Raw genomic sequence first — 26206 nt, 5'->3', positions numbered from 1 at the left:
TTTTTTTTTATCATTTCTTTTATTTTTTTTGACAAACTTTTTTTTTAATCATTTCTAAAAGGCCTCATTTAATTTTTCGCTTTAGGCCTCAACATATGTTGGGCCGGCCCTGCTTACAAGCCGGTTTTGTAAGGATGAGTTAGGCCCAATACTCATTTCTAAGATAGTATCAGAGCCTCTCCAAGATCCGTTGGGCCACCTGTTATCAGGTTTTCGCTATTGGGTCACCTACCGTTTATATCCACGCACCAAGCCCAATAGTGCTGGGCGTGAGGGGGTGTGTTAAGAGTCCCACATCGGTTGAGAGATGGTCTGACTAAGTGTTTATATACTAGAGGCAATCCTCACCTTACAAGCCGGTTTTGTAAGGATGAGTTAGGCCCAATACTCATTTCTAAGAGTTACACCGCTCAATAACGCTTTAACGAATACAAATTTACAAAATCCACCGTTGGATTTAAAGCTTATATCGTATAGATCATCCATATTGAATTGTATAAAAATCTAAAATCGTTTAATATGTTTTTGAGATAAATCAAGATTAACGGTATTCAATAAAAACGCATAAACCATTAATCTTCATCGGTCTCAATAACATATCAAACGATTTTATATTTTTGTAAAATTTAACATGGATGATCTATACGATATAAGCTTTCAATCAAACGGTGGATTTTGTAAAATTTGTATTCGTTAAAGCGTTATTGAGCGGTGTAACATTATTCAAATGTTACACCGGTGTAATTTGATCTCTCCCCATATATATATATTATTTTTTATTTGGTTTGGTACTAAGTTTTCACCGCCGTTAACAATGACGACTATAATCTTCATCAAGGAACCTATGAAGTACATATTAATATGAGCCTTGTTGATCCTAGGTAAGACTAATCATCATATATGATTTTTTTTTTCTTTTAAGCAATCATGTTGATCCTAGGTAAGACTATAATATCATATATGATTTTATTTTTTTAAGCAATCATATATGATATTAACAGCCCAAAGGAATAAGCAACTTGAAAAAATACACACATTACCTTTTTAAATATATTTCCACAATTTGACAAATAGAATTTCACTAATACACCAACTTGAAAAAATAGGTATATCTTTTCTAACAAAAAAAGGAATAAACAATTGTCAAAGATACACATTGCCTTTTTAAATATATTTCCACAATTTGACAAATATCTTTTAGATGTATTTTCTTAATCTATTACTATAAAGCTTAAAAATTTGCATTGTAAATTTTTTCCTCAAATTTACTTAAGTTAAATCACATTTTTATCCCTAATTTTTACAAACTTGCGATATTAACTCCTTAACTTTAGCTCATTTTACAAAAGACCGACATTTTTGACTGATTAAGGCACATGTATAGTGACTCACATCAACCATATCAAGTATCTTTCTACCAAAATTCTTATTTAATATTTGATAAAATGATATATACACAAATGAGAATAAGAAGTGGTAGACAAAAATAAGAATTTTAATTATACTAGTCCTACACCCGTGCGATGCACAGGTATTATGTAGTATTTTATATTATAATGTTAAAAAATTATTCGTATAAATTGTAACAATAAATATTGTGAAAATGAAAATAATGAAAATAATAATAATAATAATAATAATAGTAATAATAAAGTGATGTACTTATCACTTCCTCCAACCAATATATTTTCAACCTTATATGTTGATCCTTCTTCAACCAATTTTTTTATCTTTGAAACCAAACTATTTCCCAAAGTAGCAAGAATCTTATCACACTGGATGATCAAAGTAAAAAAAGGAAAAAAGTCAATAATAAAAAAAAAAAACATCAATAGAGATTTTGTGAAAATGTGAGAAGTATATCAAGATAGTACATCACCTTTTCATCAACAAACAACATATTCATAGACGTAACCTCAGTTTGGTTTGTATTTCTCTGTTACATTCCACACATGAACAATTCAAACTTTCAACTTTAGATTTGCTTTTCCAGCTACTATAGCAGACACGTGAGGGTAGATAGGAGCTATGGTTTGAAAGAGTAATTTTTTTTTAAAACTAAAAACTAAACTCAATAGAAATGTAATTAAGTCAATAATGTATACACTCTTCGTATTTTTTTGTGTGACTAAATTATAAACTCTTTGTTGTTTCTATGAAAACGGTTGACATTTAGATGGGATAAATGTTGAAAGAGAATCCAACTATGCTCATCTTCATTGTCACTAAGGAATGTTATAATAATGTAGAAAAGTGTAACATCTTGTGACATCAATTTTTGGATAATTGGAGAAGCATAATTCTTTATTATTTATTATGAGATTAATATAATATAAAAAAAATAGAGATGAGAATGATATAATATAAGGAAGTGATGTGACATTATTGTGTGATTTAATTGGATGTAAGTGGGTGATGTGGATTAGGGTTAAGATGGATAGTAGGAGAACTATCTAGGAATTATATATATAGATATTTTTTTGTTTAAATGGACCCCTATTTTTTTTTTTGTTTTGGGGCCCAAATTATATACATATTTTTGAGACATAGAAACGGTCATCTTCTTCTCGATGTTTTCTCTCCCCACCCCCCGTGATTCTTTTATACCCCCTGAATTTCCAATTTTACCCTTGCAAAAAACTTCGGTTTATAGAAACCGAAGTTTTTTTTGCCTTGAAAACCGAAATTTACTCTGAATTTGTACTAGAAAAAACTTCGGTTTCTGCGAACCGAAGTTTTTTGCAAGGGCAAAATCGGAATATTGGGGGGTATAAAAGAATCACGGGGGGTGGGGAGAGAAAACATCCTTCTTCTCCCTACCATCCCTACCATAATAAGTTGACGCAACTTTTCTTCTCCATGTCATAATAAGCACTTATTTAGGGTTGAATATACTTTTTATGGGCTTGACCTTATACTTCTATCTGTCACTAGACACACTATTTTGAGAGAATTTATTTTTGCATCCCCCATAAATACTCACACCCTCCTAATTTTTCAAAATGCCCCACTCATTATTTAAGTAGGAAATGGTAGAAAAATTTATCCTAACCTCGTGTTTGCACCCTTCACGGATCACTTATTCTAAAAGAATATAGCTCGCTATTTAAATAGCAAACTGAATTCACACTTTAAATAACAAATTTTATAAAATTCAAACTATTTTGTCTCCTCACTACCATAAAAATATTTTAAAAGAAACATCATTTCCTGCTATCAAAGTCAATATTACCAGATCACTTATCATTTATATTCATGCAATAAGTCCAATAATGCAGAGCGTCATAAGTTTTTTCTAAACATATATAATTATAAATTGATTGTCAATGCATTAAGCTATTTTTTGTGCTTAGCAACTTTTTATTAAATAATACTTTAGTGTGTTTTATATTAAAAATAAAAATTAGTTAAACACTTTCAAGTTCAAAGCTTACTTAAGAAACAGGGAAAGAATATAATTTCTAATTAGTGCTGAAAACTGTATTTGAAATGATATATCCAAATATTATTCAAGCACCAATGGCTATATTCTGCTTCATGAATTAACCATATATGATGAGCATACTTTCATTTTCCATTAACTTTTGTCTCCTTTTCTAAGACTTGACATATTGTCCTTATTACCAGTTGCCAATAATAGAACTAAATTAATGAAAAAACTACTTAAAGTAGCAATAGATCAAAAGTTTTTTTAGGCAATTTTCAAAAGAATATATTCTAATAAAATGGAGACCTAATTGTCATATCTGTCTCACCTTTTTCTTTTTTCTGCTATTAAATAATATCGATACAAAAAATTTATCGTCGTTTGACGATGATTAATTTTTATTGAGAATTTGTAGGTCGCACATATAAGATAGAATTTTTTTTTCAACTAAAATTTTTCAAAACATAAGAGTAAGAGATTAATCTCTGACCACTTATTTAAGTGGTCCGAATATTTTACTACTTGAATTAATTTATTTTGGTATCCGACTCTACTTTCTTTTTTCTTTTTTTTTGTGAATAATCCGACTCTAGTTTCTAATGATGCTTAAAGCCAATTGCCCAATTAATATTTATATATGGCTATCATTAAAAAGAGCAAGATTTAATGGTTTTAATTAAGACTTTGGAGTATACAATTAATATGTATCATATGTACATTAAGAGTCCTAAGAAGCTAATTTTAAAATGAGATGCCAACACTTTATTCTGGTGATTCAATAGTTAGTCAATAGGCATGAAAAAGAGCTCAAACTAGTGGGTATCATTTAGAATCCAGTTCAATTTTGATGAGAAAAATATTTTTTGAAAAAAAGGTGGAAAGTTCAATTTTTTTCACGTTTTAAATACCAATTTGGGATTGTTGAATTACTTTTTTAGAACATAAAAATGAAACCAATATATTTAAGTTATGATTCTTTGCATTGAAATTTTTTAACCAATAATTGTAATTTTTTTTATCAATGGTGCTTTTGTGGTAGCTAATTTCATTCCATTATCAATGGCTCTTATAATGTTTTAAGTTGGGATATTACAACAAGTAAATCAATGAAAGAAGAGCATGATGATAAAAGTACTCCCTCCGGTCCTTTTTATAAGGAACACTTTGAAAATTTTATTTGGTCCTTTTTATAAGAAACACTATTTAAATTTATTCTTTCTTAAATGCACAATTCAATTTGTACCCTTATTAAATGAAATCAAATACTGTACGTCATTCCAATGCACTAGCATTAATTACATTATAAGGGTTGCATGCAGAAATTTCAAAGAGCGTTGAGAGGGACGAATCTACCTTATAGCTACGTTGTGAAATATGGCCGACATTTTATTTTGAAAATAATTTTTTTAAACTTAGTATACTAAAAAAGAATTGATATGACAAAAAAAGAAAGAGGCCTCCATTGTCCATTGTGCTGAGTTTATTTTTCAAATATGAGAGGCAAAGGGAGACGCGAGATCGAGAGAACGTAAGGTTTTAAGGATGAACAAAGTTGCAATGGAGGTTGGTGGTGATGGAAATTCCGTCAACTAAACTTTCTATTGATGCGGTGATGAAGGTGTGGTGGAGGTCGGTTGTGATGGAGGTCGGTGCCAGCGGCGGAGAAGAGAACACAATTTCATTTTAGGGTTTCAGATTTTGATTTTAGATTTTTAGTGAGTTTAGGTTCACTAGTTCAGTTTATAGTTCACACAATTTTAACCAAAAAAAATAAGTGAACCGAACCATTGTTACAAACACGTTTTTATTAATCTTTGTTTTTATAATATTATAAACATATCTGCAAAATAATCATTCAAAAGTACACATTGGTTTAACAGCATGGACTAAAATTACGTGCATAATTTCGTAAATAAAAATACATGCATAATAAAAATAAAAATAAAAATTTTGATATAATGGAGGGCCTAGGCCCGAAAGGTACATGCATAGTAATTTTGTAGGAACCAAAATATGTCAATTTTTTTATAGGAACCAAAAATATATTTAACCATATTATATAAGGTTGAATATGTTTTTTTTTTAGTATAATAGGGTTAAATATATTTTTGGTCCATCTAAATATATATTAACTTTCATTCTATTCTTAGTCCTCTAAAAAATTCTTCAAACTTTGGTCCCTCTAAATTTTCTGTTTTCAATTTTAGTCTGTATTTTTTTACAAAAGTTCATGTATAATATATCATTAATTTAAAAATTTAACCCTTTAATTTTTGTTAATTTATCTATAACTTCAAATTAAAGATTAAATTCTTAAATTAAAGATTAAATAGTTAAATACTTAAATAATTAAACTAATGAATGTTTTTATAAGCACCGATGAAATTTTAATGATATATAAAAAAATCATTTGGAACATGTTACATGAACATTTTTAAAAAGAAGAGACTAAAGTTAAAATTTGTAAATATGAAGTACACGAATATTTGGTGTTTTGACCTATAATACATTATAGGTCAAAACACCAAATATCCGAAGTGCAACAAGTATTGGTATTATGATTGGAATTACTTGCAAGGCACTACTAGCGAACAAACACAACCCCTACACACACGTAGGAGTACCCCTCCCTTCCTGCATATCCATACAAGACAAATTATAGACGAGACAATACACAAATTATAAGATTGGATAAAGACAAATACAAGAGATAAGATGGAATTTTAATTTCTTGTAGAAATATAGGTCACAAACTGATTAAGAGAGAAAAATCAAATTGCAATATCATCATATTTTTGCAATTATAACGTGATGTAAATATATTTATTGAACACTACCCGATTGTTATCAAGCGACTGTGGTACTTTTTTATTATTGATCAAAATATATATTTGTCCGGTATTTAATATAAGAAAATTTTTACTTTTTAAATTCATAGAATATTTGATGTATTTGGTCTAAAAAATGAACCAAATACACGAATCTATTCCATGAATTTAAAAAGTAAAAATTTTCTTATATAAGGGACTAGAGTATCTTGCACCTTGTAAATTCTTGGAAGTCTCATTTGAAATTTTGTATTTCTTCTTTGGTATACCAAGACGTGTTCTAATACTTATACCTACTTTCTCCGGCCTTATTTATGAGCAAAAGTTATTTTTTATATTCATTAATTGATATATCTAATTTAAATATAGGTTAGATACATTGATTTTTCAATGAATCTAAAAAAAAATTTTTGTTTATAAATAAGGCCGGAGGGAATATATACATAAATCCATCAAAAGTATACAAATTAAACGAAATCGATCAAAAGTAATTCAAATCAAATTTAGACAAAGTATGGATCATAAAAAAATATACCTACAAAACAATAGTGCATCCTCTAATATACAACTATACAAAAATATTTCCATTTCGCATCTTTTGTACTCCTTCATTTAATTTTTTAGCAAGGATCTCATAAATAGCTACACGCCAATTGTATTTCTCAATTGACCACAAGTTATCTATAAATATTTAAAATGCCAAGATTGGAAGGGGGGTGAATTGGAGAAGTAGAACTCTTCCAAATCAAGAAGTATGTAAAGTCGGGAAAAATCTTTGACATCTACATCTCTTTGAATATTGTTTAGTTTAGCATATATACATTTTTTCAATGAAGACTCTAGATCTTCTTTTAAGTCCACTTTTTGACCTATTATCCGAAGTTCCAGTGCAAAATATACCTAGCATCCTCTAATATACAACTATACAAAAATATTTTCATTTCGCATCTTTTGTACTCCTTCCTTTAATTTTTTAGCAAGGATCTCATAAATAGCTACACGCCAATTGTATTTCTCAATTGACCACAAGTCGTCTATAAATATTTAAAATGTCAAGATTGGAGCGGGGATGAATTGGAGAAGTAGAACTCTTCCAAATCAAGAAGTATGTAAAGTTGGGAAAAATCTTCGACATCTACATCTCTTTGAATATTGTTTAGTTTAGCATATATGTTCTTTGGTAATGACCGTCCCATCAAACATTTTTTCATTGAAGACTCTAGATCTTCTTTTAAGTCCACTTTTTGACCTATTATCCGAAGTTCCGGTGCAAAATAAATATACATCTAGCAGAGTAAATTGTATTGACCTACCCTCTACAAGAAAAACCCCCCACGTCTTTCATCCGGTCTTCAAGCAATATTCCATAAATCTTCAATTTTTATGGCAACCACATTAACCATTTAAACGGTATTGCCTCAATTCGAGACTTTTGAACATTTGTCATTTTAGTAATTTCGCAAATAAAACTAGACTTACATTTATATCGGACACGCACCTTCAATTATATACAACAACAATTAAAAAATTTAACATATAATGACCTTTGATTTCCATGTTTATGGTCTAAAGGGTTAGTGAGATACCAATCTGTTAACATAATTTTAAGGGTCTTGCTAAGCATTCCATTTAAAGAAACTTTTTATTCAAAAAGTTAAACACTACAATTTTCAATGCATTGACTTTACGCATTCTGATAAAAATTCTATAAAAGGCTTATTATTTAAGGGCTTAAAGAGTGACCCGGGACACTATTTAGCATTTGCCTAATTTTAATATTAACTATAATATATCATCTTTATATTGCGTCTGAATTCATCATTGTTGAGCAACAATATTCACAACCTACCACAACTAAATCCGAAACATTTTAAAATCAATTCTATGTGTGAAATCACTTTTTTCCATTCCCACCATAAAATCAAACATACATTCATAAGCTATATGCATGATATTTGTAGTAGCAGTTTTATTTACAAGGTAAATGGTTCGAAAGCTATAGATAGACACTACCATGCATGAGCAGTTATATAGGAATTAATAAGAAAACACATAATCAAATCATATCAATCAACTATACAAAGGAAAAAGGTTGAAAAGAATAATAACAGAAATAATAAATCATTGTCATCTAAGCACTTGCAAACATATATATAACCATGGTAAAATTTAAGGGGAAAAATTAAGAAATTAACAACTTACAAGCATAAACTAAAAATCTTTGGTTGGTTACATATGATGGTCAAGTCTATAAAACAAACGTGACACTAGTTCACATTTATAATTAAACTATTTTCAAATGCACACAACACACAATCACATGACTACCAAATTTTTGCATTTAAACAACTAAATTTAAACACAGGAACAAAACTCGTGGGTCATTTGTTAAAAAATGGGTAATTGTTTCAAAGATTTGGTTAATTTGTTAATTCCGGTTAAAAGTAGGAAATTTCATATAATTTTTGCCTTTTACTTTGAGCATAGACCATACATTAACACTGCACTATTCAAATGTAAGTCAAGCATGTTATTGCAACTATTAAAATTAGCATTTGTGTAATCCTTCATCTCACAATAAACCCTAACAATAAAATAAAGTTTACCACATAAGTCAAACAGTTCATTCTACACCACAGTCCAATTTCACGCTCATTTAGCCTAAATTGACCCTAAATCATATTCAAAGAGTCCATACTTTAACAATGTCTTTTCAGGATTAAGAGGGTGCAAGATTGAGACTCACGATACTGCAACGAGTGTGAGAGATGACGGCGAGAGACGGTGGTTAAGTTTTAGATTGGATGGTAGAGAGAGAGAGAGATAAACAGAAATCAATCGACAAAGAAGAGTGAAGAAAATGATTGTTTTGTGGTGGAGTAAAAACAGCGGCAGTGAGGTTTGGTGGTAAATCGCGCGGTGACGCGAGGTGAGTGAAGAAAGAGATGCAATGTGCAATTACAAATTTACCCCTTTTGAAAGAATTGAAAAATAAGTATGAAATAACAGTATTATGGTATGTGTTACAATATCATTACTGTTAAATTTTACAAGCAGTTTATATATGTGGTAAATTCCCAATTTTGGGTGGCATGAGATCAATCAAAGTGATGCTGACGATTGTAGAATGACATATGTAAATTCCCACCAAAGAAATAATAAACTCGAAAATATTTGGGAAGGAATATATGTTTGTTCCCCTCTTTCTTTGGGAAGTTAATACATATCTATATATTGAAGAACATAATGGCAAAACTAGCATGTTTTCAAAGCTCTACATATTATATATACAAATAAGAGAAATATAAGTCATGTTGTTTCATAATTTCCATGAAATGTGGAAACCAGTTTTGGTTATGATTATAGTTAATTTAGCTTTAGCCTTTGTCAATGTATTTCTGAAGAAGGTTCTTAGTGAAGGAATGGATCAGTTAACCATTTTAACATATCGACAAGCAATTGCAGCCATTTTCTTGGCACCAATTGCTTGCATCTTTGAAAGGTAGCATATTTAAATTCTCTTGATTATTTATCTTTGCTATGCTTATAATTTAAAATATGTTTTCTTCTTTTTTAATGAAGGTTATTTTAGAAGTGACTATTGAAAAATTATTTAGTACCATAGAATTTTATTGAATACTGGTATGCATGTAGGCAAAATTAATTCAAAATTTAAATTTATTTTAAAATAATTATATATAAAAAAATAACATGAGTTAAATGATTAGAGGATGGGTGTGTACCCAACAAAACAAAACTCTAGACTATCAGAGTACTCATCACCTTTGCACCTTTCCATTTTGGAAATGTATATTAGGATTCTCATATTATTATTTTTTTTTTCATATTAAGATTGGATATTTTCTAGTTTTTTAATAGTTTTTATTTTACAGGGAAAGCAAGATAAATGGTCATGTAATATGTCTCCTTTTCTTTAGTGCTCTTGTAGGGTAAGTGCTCTCCACATTGATATATTTTTCTTCATACAGACATGTACTTATACAACGAAAGTCAAACAATAGTATTTTTTTTAATGGCATTAATGTCTTTTGATTTTGTTAGCTAGATATTGTTTGATTTTGTTAGCCACTAAAATGTGTTTTATGAATGAATGTATTTCAGAGCAACACTCACTCAATACCTCTTTCTTGTTGGACTTGAATATACATCGGCAACATTCTCATGTGCATTCCTCAATACGGTGCCTGTATTCACGTTCATTATGGCACTCCCAATGGGGTAAGAGTAAGACAAATAATCATTCCTTTAAGGACTAAGAATATAGGTAGATGGAATAGAAACATCACAAGTTCTTTCTATATTATATATTTTATGCACAACTGATTAAAAAAACAACCAAAGTTGTTGTATAATTTGAATATGAATTTTAAAATTACCTATGGTTTAGAATACATTTTCTGTTATATATCTTGGAAAACAACTAAATTAGCCATGTTGTAAATTTCATTTTAGTATTGATTTCTATTAATTTTATAACTTTTAGTATGAATATTCATTAATTTTTTTATTTGATTTTTTTATAATTTTAAAGTTTAGAATCAAATAAAGTTACAAAAATACCCTTGCAATATTTACATATAACATTTTTGTATTGATTTTGATTTTTTTTCTTTTCTTCAAAAAACTAGAAATATAAATATAATTTTGAAAGATTAGAAAATAGATTAGTAAGGGATGAAAATCAAAAAGAGAATAAAAAATGTTATAATATAGATTATAGAATATAAACCTCAAAGAATGTCCTGTGGTAATTTAGTGGAACTTATCTTATTAAAAAAAAAAATTAAAAATAGTGGAACTTATAGATAAATAAATAGATCTCACAATAACTATGATCCTTTGGCTTGAAATTCTTAGGATGGAGAAAGTGAACATGAAAAACAAGAGTGGTAAAGCCAAAATCTTGGGAACTTTGGTGTGTATTGGTGGAGCTTTGGTATTGATCCTTTATAAAGGAATGCCCATAATCAACCCACAATATCATCCCATAGAAGACAAAGCCACAACAACATCAGCAGCAACATCAAACTTAAAGAAATGGATTATAGGTTCAATATTTCTAACTGCAGGTTGCCTCTTGTGGTCTTCATGGTTTCTTATACAAGAAAGGGTTGGCAAAAAGTATCCATATCAATACTCTAGTACAGCCATTTTGTCATTCTTTGCTACTATTCAATCAGCAATATTAAATTTGATCATCCATAGAAACAATGCCAAATGGATTCTCAAAGGAAAGCTACAAATATTGACTGTTGTATATTCTGTAAGAATATTCTTTATTTTTCAACACATTATTGTGAAAGTTTCTTTTCAAATTAAGATATCTGCTAGTTACTAGTTTAAATATGCATAGCAATTAACAGTTGTAGAAGGTTTAACGACCCTAATTTATGTGTTAAAAGTTTTGCAATCAAATTTGCTTTCCTAGGGGCTGGTGGGAACAGGATTGTGCTATGTGGCAATGGCATGGTGTGTCAAACAAAGGGGTCCAGTTTTTACTGCAGCATTTACCCCGCTTTTACAGATGTTTGTGGCCGTGCTTGATCTCTGGTTATTAAAAGAGGAAATTTATCTAGGAAGGTTAGTTCTAGTTATCTCTCTTATTTTTCCACTTTTTATGTTGCATTTTCCCTAATACCTTTCTATCTGCAATAAGCAGTGTTGTAGGATCAGTCTTGGTTATTTCTGGGATGTATATGCTCCTATGGGGTAAAAGTAAAGATAGAGGAGAGTGTGCCTTGAAGGACACTCAAGAAAATCAAAAAGATGAAGAATGTCACTAACAATACAACCAATCCTACTATGAATAATTTTGAGACCAGTGATCTCTCTATGCTAAGGCCTTAGAAATTACACTTGTTTTGCATCTGTCCAGAAACAATAGCATATGCATAAGTTTTAAATGTTGAATTCACTGAATGCTACAAATTCTATATATCAAACAGTTAAAATTACAAGTGTATGGATATACAATGTCTAGTGTTATTAAGCATACCTTATTACAGGCATGTCAAAATGACAGTCTTGACTTATTGATTATTTTTATTGAAAATATTGCAATTAAATGCTTTATCTTATTTATCACCAAATACCTTTTCTGCATAACATAGTACTAAACCTAAAAATGATCATTTTAGTATTACTGGCAAGTTCTTCAAAGCAACAAATTACATTTTTTAAAATTAATTTATCTAAACTTCTACAGGCTAACATTTTGATATTTTCTAAAATATGATTTCTAATAAAATGCAATGAACTTACCAAAATCTAAAATATTTCTGCACCTCTAATGTAGTATCTGAAATAGCTTAATTTATTTTCAAAACAACTTCTAATCAAAACTTAGAGTAACTTCAGAAAAATAAAACTGACTCAATAAATCAAAACCAAACAAACATGAACACCGGTTTTGTAAGGTGAGGGGGGTGCCTCTCTTTATAAACTCATTTCAGGCCATATCTTTATGCGATGTGGGAACTTGGGTTTTTCCCAATACACCCCCTCACACCCAACACTATTAGAATTGGTGGGTGGATATAAATGGTGGGTGGTCAGATCGACAGACACAGATACCATATTAAGTTTTTTACATTGGGACTACCTCACCCTTACAAAATCAACTCGTAAGGTGAGTGTCTCTCTTTATAAACTCATCAAGCCATATGTTTATTCAACGTGAGACTTGAGTTTTTCCCAATAGTTAACTACACAAGGAAGAGTTCCTTGTTTTCTATTGTCATACAAAAAAGTTCTAAGTTGAGTTTTTAATGGGCATCAATCGGTGAGAAAGATGGAGCAAAGGTGAAGAAGGCTCCGTTGTATATTTTTTCTATTACAATATATACACAAGTCAGTAAATACATAGTTGAATGTTAAAACACATGCTGGATAACGCATTGCACACTTGAAGATATAGATAATATAGAGGGGAGGGGGGGACAAAAAAAATGAATAACTTAAAGAAGGAAAAAGAAGATGGAAAATAGAGTACTTATGATTGCTAGGAAATTTGCAAGGCCCTGACCCTTGCAGTCAGTTCTCTAACTTGGCTCCTCAGCCGTTCTGGATTGCAAAAGAAGTCTACAAAGACGCGCCGTTGAAGTCCAATTTCTTGCGAATGGTGTTTTACAATCTGAATAACAAAGTGAATTCAAGCTTCAGTTTTTCTTTTTGAAACAAATTCAATTCAAGCTTCAGTTATAGCATAAAGGGAAAGGGTTCTTAAAAACAAAATCATTTATTATTCACAAGAACGAGATCAATTAGAAGCAGCCAAGTAAACATGACAACTTCCAAGAAATCATCAAGACAGGGAAATTATTGATTAGACAGTCCAGTTAAAGGCTCAGAATATCAAACCCAGAAATGATGAAAGCAGTTAATAAAAAAAAGCCACAGCAGAGCTATGAGGAATAGATGTGTGTCGAAGTTGTCGTGTGTGTGTGTGTGTGTGTGTGTGTGTGTGTGTGTGTGTGTGTGTGTGTGTGTGTGTGTTATGGCAGTTTTTTTGGCTTTGCCCCCATAAAAAACATTGGTGTCTGCAAAAAAGGTGTTGTGATGTGCAATTGTGCAGAACAGATCAGATGGAACTAAGCCTTAAAGCCACATTACCTCATTTTTCTTGACATGCTCTAGTGTCACCTCTTCCACCGCAACAGAGAGCTTTGCATTAATCTTTTCCATCTCATCGAGCTCTTTCATCAATGGCTAATTAAGACATATAGAACAAGACAAAAAGTCAAATCACAACATAGACATAAGGTGCCAAAAACTTATGAAGCCCTATAATAATAACAGTAACCATTTATCCCACTAGGTGGGGCCTGCTCAGTGAATCAATTGATGCCACTTAACTCTACTAATAAACCAAATTTCCAATGAAACCATTTAATGACAGGTCTTCTAATGTTTCTAATAGAGAGCTTTACCTGGCCTTCATTTTCCCCCTTAATTGAACTACTTTCCCCTTGATACACAAATATATAATAGCCATAATACAAATTCAAGCCAGACCATGATGTTCTTCTCAAATGAGTTTACATACTTAAAAGTCTACAGTGAGGAAAAGCTTACAAGTTATATCATTCTTAGTCTTGAGTAAACATGCCGAAAGAACTTTCATGGGTATTGATTGAATAACAATACGGAACAACAGAGTATAGCATACTAGAGGGGAATCTAAAACGACAGAGTATAGCTCCTTACTGTGGGAAAATCTCTTGATTAAACTGAAAAATAGAAAATTAAAGATAGAAACATCTGCAAATCTTTGAGGGTCTACCAAACTCCCCCTGCCCAAAAGGCCTTAAAACATTCACACATTGTCTTACCAAACTTCCACTCTCCCTTATTTTCACATTCATTTCACTAACACCAAACGGAATACACTCCTATCCCTAATTTGTCACTACTACATAGGCATTCCACTATGCTGCAAGTGAATCAATCAACTCACCAACCTTGATTCACTACTTCCCAACCCTGTAGCAGAGGTCATAGTACTAAGGGACCAATCGACTTACACAACTAAAACCAAAGGGAAAAAAGAAAGAATAAACAGTTGTAATAGTTATATCATGAAGCCATTAATGCAAAAATGAGATTCATACCCGAGGTGTCAGTATTGGCTGCGCAGTTGTTGAAGATGCAAAGAGCAGTTGTTGCATACTTTGAATAAGGTTGCACCTGTATTGAAAATCTACGTGAATACTTTCCAACTTTATTACGTAAACAACAAAGAAAAAGTCATTCAAAACTTGACCATTATGGGAAAGAAGAGTCAAAGCATATCACTTAAAACATGCAACAACAACAAATATGATTGTAAATACATAACGATTAGGACATGGGATCCAAATTTGATAATAAGGCAGTTGATCAAGAAAGAGAGAATGTCTTGTGCAAAAGAGCACTTTAATTACACCAGGCCATTAAAGCTTATGAATCAGAAACCCAAAAAAGATATCATAACAAACAGTTTATCAATCTTTACCAAAAAACTTACAGTTCATTAATACACCTATTTCGTTCTTCTGGAAGAGAATTATCAAGGTCCGACTGAAGTGTCATCAAATCTGAATGAAGACCTGATATTTGTTGGACAATGCCTGGTGCTGATACATATGTCGACAGTGCGGCTTGAGTATCTGGGAAAAAGGTACAGGAAAAAAAGGATTAGACAGCTTCTTATAAGAAGTCCGTAAAATCATTATAATTTGAGCAAATCATAATACTTCGGTAAGTGAGTCCCTACTTGAATAAATTTTCAGCAGGTCTCTGATAGCATGCAAAAAATGATCACTGTCATGTACTCCCCCTTGTTCTTGACCATCAGATGCAGCTTGGATAAGGGCCAGACAACGACCCTGCAAACCATCAAATAAAGTTTATAAGATAAAAGTAGTTAAACGGTAAACTGTAAGATTTGAAACTAGGGATAATATAAGAAGTGTCAGAACAGAAGATATCTTTAGAAGGTATATATATTCAAGGACATTAGTGGCAAAGGACAAAAGGTAGAGTTTATTTACTAAACTATACTTAGCATGGCATTCTAATGCCACCTTCCAACTATTTTATGTTTACTACAAAGATTTTTCAAGAGCAGCCAACAAGCCATGAATGATACAACCCATGGCCTCATGCTTTCAAAAATACATGGGTGCATAATTTCAATTACATAGTTGTTCATAAAACCTTCTTGAAGAACAACACCATTTTCTCCAGATGTACAAATGTGAAAAATATAGTCAGGTGGGTTAGAAAGGAAGGGGTGGATGGAGAAATTGAACTGGAATGAGAGTACCATAGCAACAAAAATATGCTATGAAAACAATAACAAGATAACTAAAGAAAAAGTGCAATGGAAAATATTATGAAACTATACCACTCGACCCTCTGTTGCAGACAAGTATGCTTGCAGCTCAGACTCAATAAGCTTAAGCAAATAATATGCTCCGAGCATGTGCTTCTTTTCCAATTGGCAGGCTATCTTTAATAACTGATGCCTGGCAAGCAGATTGATGAGATGGTTTATGAACTGCCACAAGAAATGAGTGCTCATTACCAAAAGGTTAATTACATGTTAAAAAATTTAAAGGTTATAGATCATTTAAAACGATGGTCTTAGTTGTGCAACAGAAAATAATTCCAGGTAATTGGACAATTAAAACTCCAAAATATCCATAAATAAATTATTGGCTTAATTTCACTTTGGTGCCTCTAGAGTAATTTCAAATAATCTAATCTAAAGTTTAGATTCTATTCTAAGCTAACTCAAACAATAGGGACGTGAACAAGAAATGTACTGCCTGGTTTTAACTTCCCATGCAAAACTATGTACATTCAACAATTCATACATTTCCCCTATAAAACTGTGTATTCAACAGAATTCATGCATCAAAATAATGTATGTAACTAATTGTCAAGTAACTATTAACTCTTAGCAATGAAATATCTCAAATTGCAGCATGTACACATGAATCTAATCAACATGTACCAAGCTTCAAGGACATATTTACAAACAAACACAGTCAACATATTAGCTAAACATACCGCTTTCTGCCGGTTAATGTAGTACTCTTGGCGCATGACCTTCAAATCATAATCACCTAGAAGATAAAATATATGAGCATTGCTAAATTTGTACAAAGAGTCGTCTAAAATACAAAAAGCATAAGAAATTGAATTTCTTTCAAATATTATAGTCATGAAAATACCTTGTAAAATGTAAGTATCTTGGAGTTGAGCTAGTTCCCAGCACAATTCTGGAATAGTCTGAATGAGGGAGAATCGTATTCAGATAAAAGAGAGAATATTTTAACAAAGATTATCATAAAATGGTAGGATATTTTAGCACCCTTAAGTTAAGCTCCATCTGATTATGTATTTCCAATTATTCCATTCTCTCCATAAGTTAAGATTAATATTCGACCTCAATGAAAAATGCCATGAATTACATAATTAATTTAAGTCAATGTCATGGGCCACATTTTTATTCCTTGCTCAACAACTCAAGTTTTTAGGTCAGTTGGTTCATTGATGAAGTGAAACATTAAGTTCTTGAATAACTTTATCCTTTCTTATGTTCAAAGTATTTGTTGTCCATTCTTAATATTTTGATGAAATATAAATTAGGCCATTTTCTGTCAAGTTAACATACAAAAGAGTATTTCTAAGGTGCAAACTGCAATGCCCCCATCTAGCGGTGCAGTTGACAAGCTAGAAGAGAAGAAAAAATTATTTAGCAACAGTTAGAGCAGTTTGTTGGTTAGATAGACGGTGTCAGTTACATAATAAATACGGGGATGATGCAGGGTAGAGGGTTGTCGTGATTTATTTGGAAAAATAGTGCAGTTTGGATTTAAAAGGGTAAACCCTACATGAAGGACTCTTTCTCATATTCCCACCATTCTATAGTATTGTTTATTTCCTTCAATTGTTTCTATCAATTTCTCACTTTCCTTTCCTGGTTTTCCTAACAACCGTTGTTTTGAATCTGAAGAGGAGAATGGGCATCAGCAGAATAAATTTCGCAATAGACTAGTATTTATGTCAATCATAACATTGTGGCTAGAAAAAGGACCGATTTTCTAAAGAACATTAAAGTAAAAACTTAAGCTTTGAAGTTTCGGAAAATGGAGACTGCGATGTCTTTGATTACACGTGGTATAATTGCTTAATACTGAATTGCTAAGTTGCCAATTATGTTTAAAAAACAAAGCTATAAGCGAGAAGGTACACAAGCCTTGAACAGAAGCCATGTAGTGACAAACCTCTGATAGCAGTTTTTCTTCATGGTTATAAAGATTTGAAAGTTCTCCTTTCAATTCAGAATGCTTTCTCCTGAACATTGCACCAAATGACATGATTAAATATTCTTTTCTTCTTTTTTTGAAAAAAAAATGATATGATTACATATAACAAGCTGTCATTGCAACTTAAAAAATAAAAAGCATTTATGGTCAAAACAATTTGAAAGTTCACCTTTCAATTCAAAATATCCTGAGCATATCATATGATATGAATTCACAACAAAAGGTACGTTTAAAAAATTAAAAAATTCCTTGAGAGAAAATTACTTTTTTAAACTGATCATTCCTATGCATTTTTGTTCTTTTACAAAGGGGGTCACAAATGGAGCTACAAGAGTTTGTAAAACACAATGAAAAAGGTCATGAAGGTGTCTTGAAAAAATTATCATAAAGGAGGACAGAAATTCAAATCTAAGACCCAGGAAGCATAAAGGCATTATATAGTAAATATTGACATCAAAGCTAAAATTAGAGGCAAATTACCTAAGAGAATGGTGGTCAAGATGAATGTGAGCTTCATCTGATGATACTTGAGATTTAAGTGTCAATAAAATGGCCTGCTGCTTGGCATTCTCAACTTGTGCTTCCACCCATTGTCGTTCACTTATTCCAAATCTGTCATGATGACCATCATAACTAAGATTGGTGGAATCTGTACATATTTTCAAAAATATGGGAGGGGGATATCATTATTTATTTAGGGGGATAGGGAAGGCAATAGGTCTACATTCCTCAAAGGGAATTCGAACTTTGTCCCTTTAAGTTACAATGCTAGGCAGTCATCACTGCGCTAGCACCCACAGGATCCGGTCTGGCATCCAGTCTAAGTAAATCAATTAGTACAAGACGTGTGTGTGTGTGTCTTTAAAAGGAACACCATGAGATAATTACAGATGGTATGCCGACAACAATAGGGGTAATCACATGATACACACAATCTCATGTCAAGTCATCCCCTCAACTACTTCAGAAAGAAAGAAAGTGATAAACCCAAGTACGGATATGGGTAGAACTCGAGCTTTGGACTAAATAGTGATACAAACATTATTAGAATATAAGAACATATCTTAATACTAAGTTAGAGAATCTTAGTTTATCTTGTATAAACAGTTTCTAATCTTACGGTGCGTTTGGTACGGCCAATTTGTTCACGAAAGAAGTATGTGAGAGAGAGATAGGCGAGAATGTGAGGACTTCTCTTGTTTGGTTACAATACAAACAGAGAGACATGAGAGAGATGCAATGTTAGTGGGACCTACAGCTTTCTCCAATCTTCACTCTGCGATGTAATTGAAAAGCGAGCGGCTCTTTTTAACGTTTCTACGTTAGTCCCCTAAAGGATTTTTCACCAAACTAGTACCTCAAAGGTGCAAAGATTAAAGTGTGAATATATAGGCCCTTCTTCAAACTATTTTTCACCAAATTAGTCCTTCAAATATTCAAAATTGTCATCAAATTCATCCATCCGAAGGAATAAAAGAGTGACACAAAAGGACAAATTGAGGGACAACTTTGTATCTTTAAGCGTCTAATTTGGTGGGGGAAAATTAGAGGACTTTTATGGCAACAGTTGAATTTTTTTAAGGGCGAATTTGGTGATAAATCTCTTTGGAGGCTGAGGCTAATGGGTGACACCCTAATATATGGAAGACAGATAGAGGGCATGTTCTTGTAGATAATCCATAAATTACTGAAGCAGGCTATCTGTGATAATATAGGAAAGAAGCACATACATTGAACGAAGCCGTTGCAACTCGGAGACACGTTGATGATGAGATTTTTCTAAATCTGTTTAACCACACACGCAAAAAAAAAAAAAAAAAAAAAAGTCAAGTTAACATTATGCTAATTCATACAGATGTGTGTTTGTGTATAAGAATTTATATGCATAAGCTAAGTGGTGGCTGCATAATTTTTATTTAAAATTAAAAAGATTGAGTTAAAGATAGATTTGGTACGAGACTCAGTTTTGTTCAGACTCGAGACACTTTAGGAGCAACTTTAGTTTATGCAGCTTTATGATGTGTAAGGTACAGAATGCCTGAATTATTAAGAAATCTTTGCCACATCATTGCATTAGAGCCACAAATAAGTAACTAAAACACAAATGAATCCCCGTGTTAACTTCTTTTTGCATCAGTACAAAAATAATTATTATCATATATATGATAACATATTTTTATATTGAAATAATAAATTAAAAAGGAAAATGCTATTTAGTAAGAAATTTTTGTGCAAGATAGAGAAGAATCTTATGTGGCAACATTTAACAATTAGAAATTATAACCACTCTCTCCCCCATGTATGGTTAGGCAATTTCTAATTGGTCAAATTTCAAGTTTTTATGGATTCTTCTCTTTCTTGTGTAAATCTTTCTTACTAAATAGCAATGCTCAATTAAAAATAGTGTGTTCACTGCCAGTAAGGAAGCTAAAAGATCCAAATAAGATTTGCAAGTCATCATAGATAAAGATAATACTAGTGTACTGAGGATGATGACAAGTAATAGTGAATTGTAAGAAGTCATATGTATACCTCTAACATAATTACTTGAGACGTCATCAAGATTTACCCAAGAGCACTTAGATTTCCCCTCCTCGGCAACAAGTCGAAATGGACCCTGAAAATGAAATTAAGAAAAAAAATCATGCAAGGGCATCAAGACCTGAACAGATAGTATAAAAAGATTAAAATATCATTCTAACAAATCTACTAAACAGAATGGGTCATGGGCAACACCCAGATAGTTACGCCATCAACAATAACCTTATCCCATAAACCATGGTCACCTACATGGAATAATCAATTACCAAAACAAGGACGGGTATGAAACATGCTATTCAAGATTTAATTCGTCATTTAGCTAACCAAAGGCAAAAGACTAATCTGAAAATTTCATCACATTAATATTTTGAAATCTTAAATATATATATATATATATGGCGTGAATAGACCTGCAGATTAAAAGAGCATTATAGAGTATAGAGGAAAGCTTGCAGGTAATTGTAAAGTAGAGTATCAATTTGCAACAAGAAACCTAATATTCTCTTTTTTTAGAGGAAACTCTCAGGATTAGGTGCATGCTATCAAATCATGATTCTGAATTTTCAACAACACTTCAAAAAGAACAAGAGCCACTTAATTTATGCCTATAAGATTTACATAATTTTCAATGAACGAAAAACTTTATAAATCCTAATTCTTGCTAAAATCTTTAGGTATCAAGAAATAAATAAATAACATGAAGCTAGTAATATAACACTTCCTCTAAAAAGCCATGTGGCTAAGAGGGAGAACTTTTTGGGAGTTGTGTCCTGCAACAGGTCAATATTGGACACACATTCCTTGAAAGTAGCATTAATACATTACCTCTTAAATACTATCACCCAGATTTTCCAGGTCTAAGATCTAATGTGCATTTTATTAGAATAATTTGTGGATACCCAAAAGGTCAAAGTAGGGGGGCAATCCTAAATAATATATGAAACTTCAGAAAATATAGAAACCAACAATCAGAAATTGCTATACAATAATTCATGCAATTGGATGAAGAGAATCTACGCATAGTGTTCCCACCATTATGGGGTGTAGGAAGGGCATAACTATGCAACCTTTCCACCATGGGTGGAGAGGCTGTTTCCATGACTACCATGTCACAAGGCAGGGAACCTTAGTCAGTAGGCTGACCTAATCATCCTTAGAACATAATTCTGCCGTTAATTTGACAGAATCAATAATAATTTATCTGTTTTTGCATGAAAATTATTAATTCTAAGAAAAACAGTGAAATGAAAATAACGAAAAAACAGTGTTTTATCCACGTACTGTGTCTAGTTGCTTAGCAAACCACTGATTTAACTCTTTTAGACAGGATGAGTCTCCATGCAAAAATTGGCTGAAGTCTGAGTATGCCAAATATATACCATCTTCTGCATTTCAACGTAGCAAAATTCATCAGAAGAAGATGAAATCAGCCAGCAATCAATGGAAAAAAAAAAAAAAATTAAAAAAAATGCAAATAAAAAGAAGAATGAGATAGAGGAAGGAAACAACTACACGAGTAAGCAGCAGCAATTACAAGTTAAAATGGAAAAAATTAACAGTCAGATATGTTTCAAGCATACATCATGATTCGTGACCAGAAATGATTTCCCTCAGATGTCACAGTGCATAAGTTTTATCATCTTATTTAACAAGACTATAAGATCGATACTGCCCATATATCACTTCAGCAAGCAACAAGAATAGTTTGGAATCATTAAAGAGAAAATTGTGGCAAAATATTTCTATTGGCAACCAAAACGCTCACTATTTTATCCCAAAAGGAGTCCTTAAAGACTTCATTTATTTCAAATGCTAGACTCATAGACTTCTATTTTCCTTTGCATTCTCTGGGACTACAGAATGTATGTATATGTATGCAGTTCAGTATCTATATTTTTATTTTTAAGTCCAATGTTATAACTCTGCAGTATACTGTACCAGAATACAACAAGAACGAGAATAACAACAGAGTCTTATTCCATTAATTGGGATCAATTACAAGTATTAAGTAACACCTTCACTATTAAAAAGCAAACTTTCAGCAAGATGGAATTTTAGAACATATATCTTTGTAGACTTGTTCATTTGATCATTTGACCAAATTTGTAGACTTTATATCTTTATATCCCAACTTAAACAACCAAAGCTGAATGTGAACCAAGCAAATTATAATTTGATCTCTCATTGCCTAACATAGTTGAACAATAAAGCTTCCAATAAGATGTAGGCAATAAATTTCAGGTTGTCACTTTAAGATCACATATACACACAATTAACGAAAAAGAAAATGAACTTTCTAAGAATAGTGGAACAAGAGACAATGGAGAGGAGTAAGAAAAGGGAATATTACCATCTCCTGAATGATAATGAGCCAACTCCTCTGATGTGGAAGCAATTCTTCCAAGAACTGCATTCATCTAATCAACAAAAGGAATTTAATAAAAACTAACCAACACGGGACAATACTCCAACCAGACTGAAATGCAGACTACACAATCCACAGTACAAAAGATGAACTGAAAATCACTGGTTCTTGATAAAATACGTAATGACATTAGCAACATAGGTATTAAGTTGGGCTCAAACTCAGATTTCTTTTACACCTCTAATAATAACAATTTCCAGGTTGTTTCGTTACTCAAGTCTGAAAATGATCCACTGTGAAATATAAATATTCTTGGATTGATGATTGCTTTGCTACGAAGTGAACCATTTCTATATAGAAAAACTGAACCATTAATAAAACATTATAAATGTAAATTCAGCATCAAAACTATTTACCAAGTAAACAAAATAATTCGTCGCCACAACAAGAAAAACATGATAAAATACATCAATTCATCTGTAACATGTGACTATTAAGACATTTGAGAAGCACCTGTAAATTTCTTCCGGAGAGGCTATCATCAATCGTTGTAAGGTGTCCGTTAACAACAGAAGTTGCACCAACACGCGCTCTCCTCCCTTGCGTCAAAGTCGAAGCCTGGCTAGAAAGCATGTCAAACTGAGATTGAAGATGCCTTAGCTGTCTTTGCAAATCAGCAGCTTCAGTTTTATAAGCCTGAGTTGCTTCCCTGAAGACAACATTTATTCAAATGTTATTCCCTAACTAAGATGAAACATAATTACAAGGTAAAATGATGAATGTATTATGTACGTATAACTACTCCCTCCATTTCCTATTGATTGTCACTTTAAAAATTAAAGAAAATAAAATAATATTAACCATCATTGTTTTTTTCAATGCAACATTACATTTTATTTCCAATACTTCCCTCAAACAGACAATACATTGTTTCCATGTCCATTATATTTCACAATGCATTTATAACAATATTTAATGGCTATGCACTAACAAAGTAAACTAGTTTTACACCATTGTCCAATGGAAACCCATCATCTTGCCATGGAGGCCTGATTTATAACCGTTTTTTAAAAATAACTACCAAACCAAATGATATATTCTTATTGGACGTCAGTGTAATACTAGTTTACACCAATGGTGCATATCCCATTTTCTCCAACTAATGCACCAAAATAGTTAATAAGGCTAATTTAGTGAAATTAGTCTATTCATTAAGTCATTTTTTGTGTTTCTTAATATAGTCGAGTGGAGAGATCAAATTACACTAATAGATACAAAATTCACCATTATGGGGTGGGATGGGTAGCTCAACTGGTTAAGCTAGTTGAGCTAAGGGTTAAGGAGCAGGAGGTACAGGGTTCAAGTCTCTCACAAGGGAGAAAAAAACTAACATAACATTGTAATACTAACAACTTACATTGCTTATCAAAAAAAACAAAATTCACCATTATATAGATCATTTCAGCAAATTTACAATGATATCATAGATATGTTTCAAAATTAATATCAAGAACAAACCTAAAACAATAATCAAATTGAAATGGATAGTAACTAACTAACTAAGCAACAAACTAACTTGATATCCTTCAAATTGAGAGGTTCGTGAGGTCCGAAAAGCGCTTCCTGATTATCAGTAGTATCGGAGAAAGCAGAAATGCTATCAAAAGCAAAATCCAAATCATCTCCTTCCAATAATTTACCTTGCTGCTTGAATTGTTCATACCTAAAAACAAAGAATCGAAGTTAGAGAGATTGAATAGTAATAACAAACGAACGAACGAACGAACGAACGAAGAAGAGAGTAACGTAACTCACTGAGAGAGTTCAGAAATAGAGAGAATATTGGAAGGACGAAGAGTAGAACAGATCCAGTGAAGAATAGGGCGAGTATCTTCGTATTGAAAAGGCCATTCGAAACTATCGGGATCTAATGAATCTGAACCTGATTTTGTTCCTTCGTAACCCAATTCTCCGAGCAATGTGCATAATCTTGCACCGCTCATTCTTTTTTTTTTTATTCTTCTTTGATTCCAATTTCAAATTGTGCAAATTGAAAATACTGCTTTGTTTTGTTCTGTTCTCTCAAAGGCCGGCCGGATCTGGATTGTCTGACTTTGGAGCGGGAATGTCACTCTACTGGTGCAGAATTTTGCTCCGTTTGATGATAAATCTAATGTTCAAGATTAAGACACGTGTCTACATATATTAGTCCCTAGATTTTAAGGTTTTTTTTTTTAATTGAACTTATAACCTATAACATGATATCTAAACTCCTACCAATGGCTTGAAGTTTTTTTATTTGGTTACATAGAGTATTATCATTATCTAATTTTAAGTTTATTTATTGCTTAAAATATTTGTTTGCTTGTAGTTTTTTTTCTTCGCTTTTAGTCTTTATTTGTATTTTATAGAAAATAGGAAATATTTTGAAAACTAAAAATATCAATTTTTTTATAAATTATTGTATGTATGTGCGTCAAAAAAATAATAATAAACTATTGTATATGTGCGGCGACTTGGGTCGGATCTTTCGACAGGTGGTTCGTTGTGTTGTTTTTTGTGGTTTAGTTTTGAGCTCTTTTGCTGATTCATGGTTGTAATGCACTTGGTGACTTGTTCGGTCTTTAAAAACTCTTAAGGGTCTATTTAAAATTTGGTTGTTACATTGGACTCAAGTGGTTAATGAGTTCTCCCTACGATAAATTGTTCGGAACCTGAGTTCGATCCGTGGTGGAAACAATTCTTTGTCGGACTTTAGTTACCTTGTGGTTGAACTTCGTTTCGTGCAAATGTTCACACATCGTCATTTTTTGCAATTAGGTTTCGCCCCCGTATTTGGGTTCGCTGGATTGTGTCTGATTGATGATCGTTTATTACAATTAACTAAGGTCAAGTTCACTTGTGTTGTTTGTATATTTGTATTACCCTTTTGGTCTGACTTACTCTTTTGTGTGTATTTATTGGATTGTGTTTTATGTCCCCTCAGTGTTTTTATTTTCTTTGTTTTTATGTTAATATACTTTTTCTTTTGTAAAAAAAAATGTGTGTGCTTGGATAGAATAATAGAAAATTTTATTTTGAACATGTCCCCTCAGTATTTTTATTTTTCTGTTTTTATGTTAATATACTTTTTCTTTTATAAAAAAAATAAAATGTGTGTGTTTGGATAGAATAATAGAAAATTTTATTTTTAACATTTTGGGCCATT

At 31.7% G+C, this 26206-nt stretch overlaps 2 protein-coding genes across 2 annotated transcripts; one reads left to right on the top strand and one right to left on the bottom strand.

Annotated features, from left to right (window-relative positions):
- Window positions 1–9515: 9515 nt before the first annotated feature.
- On the top strand, window positions 9516–12400 carry LOC123883335 (WAT1-related protein At3g30340-like). Its single transcript, XM_045932104.1, has 6 exons — window positions 9516–9757; window positions 10149–10205; window positions 10378–10494; window positions 11134–11539; window positions 11705–11856; window positions 11936–12400. The coding sequence occupies exons 1-6, from the start codon at window positions 9567–9569 to the stop codon at window positions 12057–12059; spliced, it is 1047 nt and encodes a 348-aa protein (XP_045788060.1). The 5' UTR covers window positions 9516–9566; the 3' UTR covers window positions 12060–12400.
- A 658-nt stretch (window positions 12401–13058) lies between these two features.
- Window positions 13059–25116, bottom strand: LOC123883329 (AUGMIN subunit 3). Its single transcript, XM_045932090.1, has 17 exons — window positions 24814–25116; window positions 24575–24721; window positions 23512–23707; window positions 22984–23050; window positions 21915–22018; window positions 20625–20709; window positions 19823–19877; window positions 18573–18704; window positions 18051–18120; window positions 16995–17052; window positions 16831–16886; window positions 16163–16315; window positions 15530–15641; window positions 15281–15422; window positions 14886–14961; window positions 13888–13983; window positions 13059–13408 (listed from the first exon to the last, which is right to left on the bottom strand). Exons 1-17 carry the CDS (start codon window positions 24999–25001, stop codon window positions 13277–13279), a joined length of 1869 nt encoding a protein of 622 aa, XP_045788046.1. The 5' UTR covers window positions 25002–25116; the 3' UTR covers window positions 13059–13276.
- Between the last annotated feature and the right edge of the window lie 1090 nt (window positions 25117–26206).

This window comes from Trifolium pratense, linkage group LG1 (assembly GCF_020283565.1).
Source record: "Trifolium pratense cultivar HEN17-A07 linkage group LG1, ARS_RC_1.1, whole genome shotgun sequence".
In the NCBI taxonomy this organism is placed as follows: domain Eukaryota; kingdom Viridiplantae; phylum Streptophyta; class Magnoliopsida; order Fabales; family Fabaceae; genus Trifolium; species Trifolium pratense.
The sequence above is the reverse complement of the archived record's forward strand: the minus strand, read 5'-3'. Positions and strand labels throughout refer to the sequence as shown.

Coding starts and splice junctions, on each gene's coding strand:
- LOC123883335 (XM_045932104.1), top strand. CDS start 9,567: ATGTTGTTTCATAATTTCCATGAAATGTGGAAACCAGTTTTGGTTATG. Junction 10,495..11,133: donor ATTATGGCACTCCCAATGGG/GTAAGAGTAAGA, acceptor TGAAATTCTTAG/GATGGAGAAAGTGAACATGA. Junction 11,540..11,704: donor TATTGACTGTTGTATATTCT/GTAAGAATATTC, acceptor TTGCTTTCCTAG/GGGCTGGTGGGAACAGGATT.
- LOC123883329 (XM_045932090.1), bottom strand. CDS start 25,001: ATGAGCGGTGCAAGATTATGCACATTGCTCGGAGAATTGGGTTACGAA. Junction 24,722..24,813: donor TCTATTTCTGAACTCTCTCA/GTGAGTTACGTT, acceptor CTTTGTTTTTAG/GTATGAACAATTCAAGCAGC. Junction 20,710..21,914: donor TTGCTAAGCAACTAGACACA/GTACGTGGATAA, acceptor TTTCATTTTCAG/GGTCCATTTCGACTTGTTGC.